This window comes from Macaca nemestrina, chromosome 5, assembly GCF_043159975.1.
Source record: "Macaca nemestrina isolate mMacNem1 chromosome 5, mMacNem.hap1, whole genome shotgun sequence".
Classification (NCBI taxonomy): Eukaryota; Metazoa; Chordata; class Mammalia; order Primates; family Cercopithecidae; genus Macaca; species Macaca nemestrina.
In genome coordinates, this window is record NC_092129.1 from 95,804,670 (window position 1) to 95,817,028 (window position 12,359).

Genomic DNA, 12,359 nt, shown 5'->3' on the forward strand with positions numbered 1-12,359 from the left:
CATGAGAATCACAGCTCTTAACCAGCAGCAAATTGACAAATGATCCAAAGGATATAGGCAAGCATCAGGTACAGCCAAAGCATTATTTTCCTAAAAGAGCCTGAACGCATCTGATGCAACACCCAAAAGTATCCCTTTTCTCCTCATTACAATATGTTTTGGCTTTGGAATAAATTATTAGCTATTGAACAATATATGGAGAAGTATCTTACAAAAGGAAATCATTTCCATTTTTTAACATCTTTTACATTGCACTAATTACACAGCTTAAACGACTATCCCTAATCTTCACCCAACCGTGCCACATAAATTTTAGGTTTATTTAGTCAACCTAGTTAGACCAGATGTATCCTTCTAAAATCATTTGTAGATAGAGACTCTCCTTTTGCTAGTAAATACCATTAATATATTTACAGAAGGTCTGGTCTAGGTCATGTATTCCAGGCCTCTCCATGATTGGATTCATTTTGCAGATCATCTTTGGAGCCCCTGGTATACAAGTTGAACTTTAGAATCAGAATTGATTCTAATGCAGAAAGTACTGGGTAAAAGAAAGTTCTTTGGAATGGCTATGCTTTTATATACAATTGGACGTACATGAATACCTGCTATATCTTTTTTTCTTTCTTTCTTTTTTTGAGATGGAGTCTTACTCTGTCGCCCGGGTTGAAGTGTAGTGGGACCATCTCAACTCACTGCCACCTCCACCTCCCAGGTTCAAGCAATTTTCCTGCCTCAGCCTCCAGAGTAGCTGGGACTACAGGTGCCACCACGCCTGGCTAATTTTTTGTATTTTTAGTAGAGGCGGGGTTTCACCGTGTTAGCCAGGATATTCTCAATCTCCTGACCTCGTGATCCGCCCGCCTCAGCCTCCCAAAGTGCTGGGACTACAGGCCTGAGCCACCGCTACCGGCCAATACCTGCTATATCTTATTGTCAGTGGAAAACCTACAGTTTCTGTGGTCAGGAAGAGTTCCTCAAATGGTATCTAAAGAAGGTACCTGATGATCTAGGGAGGTGTTTTATACACAATCAAGTTGTGCTTGTGCTTGTATTTTATCTTTTGCAAATTTATTCACATGTACATGAGAAATAAGCCTACAAAGATAATTTAAGTTCAGATCTCAGTGAGCCTTGAATTTCCTGTTCAAGGCTGGTGAACTTTTGAAGTCGAGTAAAGGAGTACTAACATAAAACTCATTCGGGAAAATTATCTTGAATTATCAAAAATTATCTTGATATCTTGAATATACCAGTGTAAAACAAGGAAAATAGTTACAGAGTTCTTATAATTTTCTTGGGTAAAAAGTGTAAGAGTTTGAACAAGAACATCGAGATGGGGGAAAAAGTTTTGTTGAAGTACATGTAGAGGTATACTGGATTTAGCATTCTTTTCATTGGAATGATTATGAGAGTCTTTTTGGTATTATGGAACTGTGAATAGTAGTTTATCTGGCTTATTTTAGTCACATTGGACTAAAAGAAGAAATTTCCAAATAATCTCTCCCGATATAAAAAGTTTATAAAATTTGTAATTAAAATGAATTCCTATATACTGCTATTGGATATATTACTACAATGTGATTGTGCAAATTATATTACCCATTTCTATTTCTGTTTGTCGTGAAAAGCAAAGCATTGTAAGTAAGAGTATGCTACTTGGTGATTGTAGTTGGGTAACAGTACACTTAGGAAAGTCAGAATCCTAAGTTCAGAAAATTTTCCGGAAGTCTCTCATTAGGTCATTTTAGCTATAATAGATTTTTATTCCTCCCACACATACATAGTCTAAGCACAAAAATGGTTTTGGGATTGAGCATTTTTATAAGTATCTTCAAAATAAAGATATTAAATTACAAACCATTTTTTTCCTTCTATATTGGCTTATTTTCTTTAATTAAATTATATAGTGTTACTATTTTTTAAGTAGTACATATTTATGATTAAACTCTCATTTTAGGATACCGTAATGTTGACCTACTAGAAGTTTTTTAAACCCACATTTTATTTTGGCCGGAGAGAAGTATAGTCAGGAAAGATTATGGAGCTAGAGATGAAGACATCAGAATGTGAGTCTAGCAGCCTTCCAAAGAGAGCTAGGTTATGGTCAATTAATTTTTGCTTATATTTCTCTGAACTATTAGGCTTTTATAGTAACTACGTAAATTAGTCATTTCACAGAAGTTGAATGATAACATTCATTTTGCTTAACCTTTTCCATTTCCACAAATGTCTCTTCTTTTATTGAGAATAAAATGTTGGCCTTGTAACTTTTGATGTTTTTTGTTTTTTTTAAACAGCTTACTGCTGGTTGCAGGGGGGACAGTTCTGAAAATTTGTGATTTTGGTACAGCCTGTGACATTCAGACACACATGACCAATAACAAGGGGAGTGCTGCTTGGATGGCACCTGAAGTTTTTGAAGGTAAAATGGCAAAAGTATGGATTGTTTGATAATCTCCCTCACTCCTTGTGAATTCAATATGTTTTTATAGATTTCCCCATTTCCATGGTTTTACTTCTGCATAATACATAAAGTATACAATGAAATCTAAGGGGATATTAAATGTAGTGTTATATCCTAAATTTTATAGTAAGATTTAAATCTTCTATGCAGGTTCAAGCATATGTACAGTTGATCGTCATTATTCACCAATTTCTTAATTGCAAAATTGCCTATTTGCTAAACTTTATTTGTAACACCAAAATTAATACTCATGGTGCTTTCATGGTTATTTGCAGACAGTGCTTTCATGTATTCGCAGACAGTGTTCATGCACTGAGCAGTGCACATTTTGAGTCATCTAACACATGTTCCCAGCTAAGCCTGAACAAGACAATGCTCTTCCGTCTTGTTTCAGCTCTCATGCTGTAAGCAGGTGTCTTTTTTGTACCGTTTAGAGCCCTTTTTCATTTTTGTGATTTTTGTTGGTAATTTTGGTACTTAAAATGGCCCTCAAGCATAGTACTGCCTAAGTACAAGAAGGCTGTGATGTGTCTTAACAGACAATATACATGTGTTAGATTATCTTCATTCAGGCATGAGTTACAGAAATGTTGGCTATGAGTTCAATGGTAATGAATCAACAGTATATAAGAATCAGGTGTCTTTAAGCAGAAACACACATGAAACAAGGTTATATATTGATCAGTTGACAAAAACGTGGTGACCAGAGGTGCACAGGAACCTACCCCTGTATTTTCCCTAGGAGCGATGATTCGGTCTTCACTAATTCAGTGTTCTCAGAAACTTTATAGAACATAAATGCCAGGAATAATGAGAATTAACTGCGTTTTTGTATTGGTTTCCTAGCAATTAAAAATTGAGAGCCCTACAGTTTAAATGAGGATGCCTTAGAAAGAATGCAAGTGGCCGGGCGTGGCGGCTCAGGCCTGTAATCCCAGCACTTTGGGAGGCCGAGGCGGGCGGATCACGAGGTCAGGAGATCAAGACCATCCTGGCTAACACGGTGAAACCCCATCTCTACTAAAAATACAAAAAATTAGCCAGGCGTAGTGGCCAGCGCCTGTAGTCCCAGCTACTTGGGAGGCTGAGGCAGGAGAATCACTAGAACCCGGGAGGCAGAGCTTGCAGTGAGCCGAGATCGCGCCACTGCACTCCAGCCTGGGTGACAGAGCGAGACTCTGTCTCAAAAAAAAAAAAAAGAATGCAAGTAATTGGACAGAAATAAGATACTAAGAATTACAAATAAATTGCTTGACCACCAATAAAGGTCAAGCTTATATGTTTACCTTCTTTTATACCTCCATATGTCACTGAAGTTCTAAAAGAGTTGTCTGTAAATTATATACTAGGTTTGTGTATAAAAACATCAAATTATCTTTTAAATGAGAGAAGTGGAACTGAAGATGTGTGATTTGTATGTTAGGAAGTGTGAATGCCCATAAAATTCAGATACATTCAGTTAATCAGACTCTGGTTATAGCGTGTTTCTTTTATTTTTGATGACTTTAAAGTTTTTGGGTTTTCTGTTTGTTTTTAGCCACCCCAGGGAAAGAGAAATTGCAACGCAACTAGTCACCTGAGTGGAGCTCTTTTGCCCTAAAATTCAATTTAATAATGAATGAACAATCAGGTGTTATATTACACAAGATTAAATAATGCCTCCTGTTTCATATACAGAATGTATACATTTGACATTGTTTTAAAATTATTTACTTATTTAATATACTTTTATGTGAGTTAAAATGACCTAATGTCATTTTACTGTATGTGGAGAGCAAAAAGATTTGTTTATACAAAAGATTAATTTTATTGCTCTAGACAACCCTTAATTGTCTAGAGCAACAAAATGCAGACTGTTAGGCTGTGTTTCTTCATTTCTGAAAGATGTCAGTCAACCTGTAGCCCAAATTAGATTGTAGCATGGTTGTAGTGCTATATTACAGTGTACTGCTTAGCATGTAAAGCTATAGCTATAATAATTGTTCATTCTTACAGTGGGTTGAGTTTTTATTTTTGGGAGATTATGAAGGGTGTTTACTGTGCTGATTCAACCACCTACTTAGTTTGTAAATTTTGCTGTATAACTTGGGTTATCCATAATTTTCATTACTTACAACTTACATTTAAGTTACAAATTAAGAATTTCCCTTCACCATATATTGAGGAAGAAATTGTAACACTAAATTAGAAAGTTCTTCTGCTTTGATAGCAGAGTAGTGCTGTCCATCAGAGAATGGGAAGAAATTTTAAGATTAAAATGTAACAGAAAGGAGGCTAGGCACAATGGCTCATGCCTGTGATCCCAGCGCTTTGGGAGGCCAGAGCAGGAGGATCAGTTGAGCCCAGGAGTTTGAGACCAGCCTGGGCAGCAATGCAAGACCCCATCTCTACAAAAAATTTAGAAAATTAACCAGTTATGCCAGCGCATGCCTATAGCTCCAGCTACTCAGGAGGATCACTTGAGCCCAAGAGTTTGAGGCTACACTGAGCTCCAGCCTGGATGAGAGTATGAGACCCTGTCTCAAAATAAAATAATAATGAACAACATAAAGGAACGTACAGATGTTTCATACTCTGCCCCAGAGAAAGTATCAGTCTAAATACATAAAAGTCAAGTCCTATGCCTCATGATGAAAAGATAGAAAATAACCAAGTTTCTGAAATAGATTTTCTTAGTGTATCGTTGATACTTAATTCATTTAAAAATGTACTTGTTGAAAAGACAAAGTACTTCAGAAAGAGTAGTTTCTTAGTTCTATGTGTGACAGCCTTGTTTTTTATCCATGATACCCATTCTCAAAATGTAAGCCATTGTTTCTGTAAGTCATGTGGAAAAATAGTCTTTAGGTTATATACCACCTTTTTTTTTCTAGGTAGTAATTACAGTGAAAAATGTGACGTCTTCAGCTGGGGTATTATTCTTTGGGAAGTGATAACGCGTCGGAAACCCTTTGATGAGATTGGTGGCCCAGCTTTCCGAATCATGTGGGCTGTTCATAATGGTTCGTAAAACGCAATTTTTCTTAAATGTACTTACTGTGTTTTCTACTTGGAAGACTGCTCCTGTCCCCTTCCCTAAATAATATCATTGTACATTTAATGTACAATTAAAATGTACAATTCTTTGTTAAGAGACTCCTTTACCATTATCAGACTCTGCCCTGTCCCTGCCCCAGAGTCCAGCAGAGCAGGATTAAGAGTAGTCCTGGTCTACACATGCAGCTGAGGATGTTCACTGGCTGCGCTAATTAGGGAAAGGCCATCAGTACACAACCAGAGCCCACTGTCTAGGTTGGCTGTCTCTTAGGGAGAAACCTCAGGCTAGATCCTGGAAAAAATAAAAAAATACATACATAAAATCTCTGACATGGTTAATATAACTGGAGAGTTGTAGCCCTTTTCTCCTGAAGAAGCAAGGGCCTCATCAAGGAGAAAAAGCAAAGCATAATAATGCTTCACATATTGTTCCTGTTTATATTCTCACCTACCCTTAGAAGGTAAGTACTGTTGCCTCATTTTACAGATTAGGAAACTGAGGCCTAAAGAAGTTAAATAACTTGCTTAATATCACAAGATTAGTAAGTGGTAGAGCTGGGATTCAAATCCAGATGCTTCTGACTTGAATGCTCATATCTTCAGTCATATTGACTTATGGACTCAATGTCCTTGCATCCATCCTGTTTCTTTTATAGTTCTGGTATTGTTTTTAACCACATATGATGTTAGAATGCATCCTTCATTAGTATAGTTACTTTACATTTGCTTGGGAAAATAGCTTTTCATGAAGGAAAGTTACTTACCTTCTTAACTTTAGCGCCACTCTTATTTCATTTCTATGCCTTATTTATAATCATGTAACTAATGGCCATTTTTTACATTATTCCACAAGTATAAAAACAAATGTCTGCCTAACTATTTAGGTCGTTCATAGATTTATCAAACAGTACCATCATCTGAGTAATCTTAGCTGTTTTTACCAGTTTCCTATACTGCCTTTAATATTACTACCATTAGTATCATTGTAGAGACTGTGACAGCATTGACCAGGACAGCTTGCTTGCTTGCTTTCTGTCAGTTTTCAGTAAATAATTGAACGTCCATGAGGTAAGGAATAAAAGAACTAACTTGTTAATTGATAAAATTACAAAGCACTTTTATTACTCCAATATAGATCTTAAACTACAAGATCTATAAAATAAATACCACTTTGGAAATATGTACAAAGAGTTTGCATCATTCTTTGGGTAAATACATTCTTCCCCTCTTCCTCTAATTTTCAACTGTAGGTACTCGACCACCACTGATAAAAAATTTACCTAAGCCCATTGAGAGCCTGATGACTCGTTGTTGGTCTAAAGATCCTTCCCAGCGCCCTTCAATGGAGGAAATTGTGAAAATAATGACTCACTTGATGCGGGTATAATCCTTCTTTTGAGGGGCTTTGGATTTAGGGGAATTTAATATGTGCTGAGTTTTAATGATATTCTGCTTTATATATTACTATGTTTTCTAAGTGAGAATGGGCATTTATTACTCATAGTCAGAAGAGGAAACATTATTTTGAGAGGGAAAATCTAGTTCTTTATCACTGGAAAGATGGCTGGACTAGGTTTCTAGACTTGCTTTTTTCTTTTTGCTTACATTAGTGGACAAGTATGTTTGTCCCTGGGCCTGTTGCCTCATCTGTAATGCGGGAGAAACTGAAATAATCTCTAAAGCCGTCACAGGACTTAGATACATTAATATTATGACTTCAATATATGCTAAACTAAATTTTACATTTTTCTGATGCCAATTTTCATCAAGCGTTTAGTCATTTATGCAAGGCAATAGGTTGCATTCTCAGACACATTTATTTGAGTGACTTTTACTATTTGGCCTATTATCAGGTTTTTATATCCCAGTAAAAAGTTAAACTTCCTTCTGTTTAGAAGAACCCTTTTTAAATTATTATCAAATTTTCCTAGTCTATGAATTAAGCACCATTAGAATTATTTGGAATATTTTACACGTCTGGTTTTTGGTACATTAACAAAAACTGTGAAGTGATATCTTGACTTTAAAAAGTTCACGTATCTGTGAAAGTGCCTGAATTTTGGAACAGTTTGTTCAGTAGAAGAATCTTACAATCTTCTTAAATATAGACTGAGTGATTTCCTAAATGGTAAAAGGTTGTTTATTCAATCTATTAAAAATTTCTTAGGCAAAGCAGCTTGAACTAATCTACTAAAAGTTTACCATCATATTTGGATACCAGTCATATGTAGAACCTTTTGCATAAGAAAACAACTTAGTCTCTGTAGTCAGATTACTTAAAACTTTGGGATATATAAGTTGTTGAAGTCTGTGCTTTGTCTAATTTGAGGAGAATACCTTTCCTTTTTTTCTCTAAATTCTAATATTTTTGTCCAGCATATACTTTGAATATTATGCCTCCAGTTTGTAGAAAGATATTCATAATCTATTCTCTTAATATTTAAAATGTTCTAACAATTATTCTATGGTATAATAGTCTCAGTTATCAGACTAACAGTCATTGCAACAATACGGAAGTTTACATCACTATTGTGAGAACATGCATATGTTTTATATAATTATGAGAAATGATACTATTTTATTTCATATGTTTCTCTAGAGAAATATTTGCTGTTTTCTTCAAGACTATCTAGACTCCAATGTAAGCTAGATTCTTAGGTAGGTGCATGGCATTGATCAAAGTTGAAATCCAAGAGTACATTATTGTAATCTTTGTAAAATAAAAAATTTAGGCACCTACAAATTTAGTATATACCTTAGGGAAAATAAAGCATTAACAGGATTTAATTTGTATTAAGGAAATTTTAAGCTGTGGTTTACTTTTTTGTGTATAGTACTTTCCAGGAGCAGATGAGCCATTACAGTATCCTTGTCAGTATTCAGATGAAGGACAGAGCAACTCTGCCACCAGTACAGGTAAATGGATAGATTGGAAGAGTATCGACTCGATTTTTCTTTCGTCTCTATTCCCGTGAAATTATAATCAAGAAGTAATGAATAATGTCCCCATTTGCATTTTAATTCCTTCATTTCATATGATTGACTGCAATTTAAGTTTACAGGTGCATCATTCTTCATGAAGATACCCTGATTAAAGAGTTATTGAAGACCTGCTTCCAAGTCTTGGAATTCCTACATAATTATGAATAAAAAGATGGCATATTGTATTGCAGTAAATGTCATTCTTAACTTTAAAGATAACTTTTAAATGGATACTACTAGATCAAGTGGTATTAGAAATTATTGTAAATGTATTTAACACATTTCTTCATCATGAACACCCTAATTTTTGTTCTTTTCTACAGAGACTGTGATTTAAGAAGCTATGTTAAAAGTTCCTTAGTTTTCCGAAATGTGAAGTAGTAGTGGGACATGTAATTTGTGGTCATCAAAAAGATAGTAGAAATAATACTGTAACTTAGAAATATTGTACTTCTCAAAATATAGTGGCATTATAAGCATTTCATTATTAATTAAAACTAAAAACTACACGTGTGTCTATATGCATATGTATTTACCCTGCATTTATTGACGAATACTTTTACTGATCTATTTCTCCCACCTCAAGAATAGTTTTATTTATTTTGAGATGGTTTATGGTTTGGCTAGTTATTCTCAAATTCCAGTTTTACTGAAAATATTTTGAGTTGCTCTGAATTCTAAAATGTACTTCTCTAAAATTCTATAATTTGCATCTCCCACGTCCTTCAAACCCTCTCTTCGTTTCCTTACTGTGACCTTGAGTTTTTTTAGCCTCCCACCTTTTCACTGGTCCTCAGTCCTCTTAGGTCCTTTTTTATTTCTCCCTCCACTTAATTCCAATCAACTATTATAATTCCTTTGGGAATAATTTTCATCTTTCTAGCCTCTCTCTCAAGCTTGCTTGGCTAAACCACAAGCCTAATAAAAGCTAACACTCGGGTTACCCCTTGCCTGTACCAGTGCAGCTGAATATGGCTGGAGATATCCTCACATGCATGTTTAGTGCTATTGGACAGTTGTACTATATTGTAGTTCATCTCTTTCCTCCTATATGTCTTAATTTTATACTGTAGCCTCTCCTCGGGCTTCAAACACCTCCTCACCACTCCTCACTCTCAGCTGATTTTGTTTGCCCTTCATCTGAGAAAAGTGGAGTAATCAGAAGACAGCTTCCACAACATCTGTGCCCATCTACTCTGCCTTCTTCTGTTACTCTGGCTGAACTATCCATACTTCTGGCCAAAGGTGTACCTTTCTGCCTGTGCATTATATCCCATCTGCATTATATCCCATCTACTTTTCTGAGCAATTCTCCTCTCTCTCTTGCATCATCAGCTTTAACTTTCTACTGGATCATTCCTAGAACATACGTAGTCTGTATTTGCATTCTCTAGCTTCTCTTTTCCCCTTCTTTCTTGAGCCGACTCCATTCAGACATATTATGCCAGTACTTCAGAATTGTTCTTGTCAAGGTCACTAGTTATCTCTACATCACTACATTTAAGGAATCATTTTCATTTCTCATCTTGACTCTCAGTAGCACTTGATCTAATTCATTACTTTCTCCTTCTTACACACAGCACTTTATTCAGTTGGCCTCTGAGATACCATACTAGCCTAGATTCCATCTTACATCTCTGGCCATCTGTTCTCAGTTTTCTTTGCTGGTTATTCCTCATCTCCCCAACCTAGAAATGTTGAAGTGCCCAGGGCCCAGTCATTTGGCTTCTTCACTTATCTGTCTGCACTCATTTCCTTGGTAACCTCATCCAGTATTGTGGCATTATATACCATCTGCTGGCTCATAATTTTTTCCATCTTATACCTGAACTCTATACTCATATATCCAACTACTTTCTTTACATCTACTAGAAACTCAATATTTTCCAAACAGAGTTCCTGATACTTCCTTCAAACTCAATCTTCCTGTAGTCTTTCCCCATCTCAATTAATAGCCCTCAGTTCTTCTACTAGCTCAGGTTAAAAACCTTAAGTTATTCTTGACTATTAGAAGACTATTTAGGCATCTTGGTTCCTTTTTGTGCTAGCCTTAAGTTTTGCTTAAAATGGGTTTGTTTGGATATCTTCATTAGCTTGAAAAGTCTTATTTCTGTTCCTGCCTGGCTAGTTTATAAAAGAATGTAAGTTACATAATACTAAGTGAAGCATTTTTATTATTTCCAACCAGTAGTCATAAATGTTTCTGCTTTTCCTAGGCTCATTCATGGACATTGCTTCTACAAATACGAGTAATAAAAGTGACACTAATATGGAGCAAGTTCCTGCCACAAATGATACTATTAAGCGCTTAGAGTCAAAATTGTTGAAAAATCAGGCAAAGCAACAGGTTTGTTTTGTTATTACAAGTAAAATTGGTAACCTTAACAGTAGTCACAATATTATACTAAATGAAATTAATTATTTACCATCTTCTATTTTATAAATCCTGAATTTTCTTCCTGAAACATATAGAAGAGCTTACAAATAGAGACTTGTAATGAGATTCTCCTACCATTTATTGCCAAATGGTTTTTCCTTCTAATGATTGCTACCTTTGCCAACTCTAACTCCCTATCTATAATAATCCTTAAATGTAATGGTTGATGGTTAAAAATGTAAAACGGATATATTTTGGCTGTGCTGCCCAGTTAGAGGAGTTGTCCTAAGTGTATCATTTCATGCTATTCAGCTTTATATTTTTGCCGTTGTTGATTTTTAAAAATATTGTAAGGAGTGAGTTTATTCATTTTGCCTGAGGCATTTAGGTTAATGAATAATTGGGGCTTTTAGCCCCAGTTCTAGTGACTACTCTTTCATAAAAACAGTATCTGCAGCTTGCTTTCCCTTACTACTGTAGCTCCCTCTCGTGCAAACTTCCCTCTCCTTTCAGAGCAGAACAGGATCCATCAGAATCCTACTTGCCATCTTCCTCCTTTTAGGTTGCCTAAGACTGCTAGATCTAAAGAACTTCAGTAATTCAGATTGACCTGTAATTTTAACAGAGTGAATCTGGACGTTTAAGCTTGGGAGCCTCCCGTGGGAGCAGTGTGGAGAGCTTGCCCCCAACCTCTGAGGGAAAGAGGATGAGTGCTGACATGTCTGAAATAGAAGCTAGGATCGCTGCAACCACAGGTAAAAAGGAACTACAAGTCTGAAGAGTGAAATGTATATAAGCCTTTTTGGCCATGGTAGTTTCAGTTGTCAGAGGTTTTGTGTGTGTGTCTTTTTTTTTTTTTAAATAGGAAGTAGGTTTACAATATATTTTTCTAAGTTACTAGCAATAATTTTGCATTTATCTCAAATTCCAAATAAGGAAGGTATGACTTGTAAAATTATTTGGATGAGAAAGCATGCCTTCCTCATTTACAGATTTTATCAAATGTAATTCTTTCTGCTCAAACATGAGTTGAAAGTCTGAGTGAGAAATTCTGCCAAAACCGGAATATTTTGGGGATTTTGAGTGATACTACTAGATTTTTGTGCTGAACTCTAATAATAGCAAATATTTTGTTTCAAATTTAACAGAAAAATGTATTCCAGATCCACGTATGATTTGACCTTCTATCTGCTCCTTCATTCCAGTGACAAAATATTAGCTAAGCTGGTTATGGTTAATTTTTTTAATTGTAAAGTAAAAGATCATAATTTTATTGGATCTTGGAAAAGCTAGCATTTAAATTCCATTGTTCAGTTCTTAAAATTATTAATCATGGAAGAACTGGTCAGCACAAAAACAATTACATGTTTTGTTACCTAAGTAAACTGGCAACCTAATTTTCTGACCAGGTTTCATTTTAGTAATGCTGGTTTAGTTTGGACTTTGTTGTTTTTTGCTGATTCTTTCCAGGGATTGGGGGGAGCTGATTTTAAAAGT

At 35.5% G+C, this 12,359-nt stretch overlaps 1 protein-coding gene across 3 annotated transcripts in view; it reads left to right on the forward strand.

Annotated features, from left to right (window-relative positions):
* LOC105496641 (mitogen-activated protein kinase kinase kinase 7) overlaps positions 1 to 12,359 on the forward strand; it is a 73,019-nt gene that overhangs the window by 28,853 nt on the left and 31,807 nt on the right. For all 3 annotated transcript variants that reach the window (XR_011623535.1, XM_011767173.3, XM_011767181.3), the window contains exons 6-11: positions 2,301 to 2,425; positions 5,341 to 5,469; positions 6,754 to 6,884; positions 8,338 to 8,419; positions 10,702 to 10,832; positions 11,488 to 11,617. Coding sequence is in view for 2 of the 3 variants with exons in the window: in XM_011767173.3 (XP_011765475.1) it covers positions 2,301 to 2,425; positions 5,341 to 5,469; positions 6,754 to 6,884; positions 8,338 to 8,419; positions 10,702 to 10,832; positions 11,488 to 11,617 (728 nt within the window). In the remaining variant the exon portion in view is untranslated. The remainder of the gene's footprint in view (positions 1 to 2,300; positions 2,426 to 5,340; positions 5,470 to 6,753; positions 6,885 to 8,337; positions 8,420 to 10,701; positions 10,833 to 11,487; positions 11,618 to 12,359) is intronic.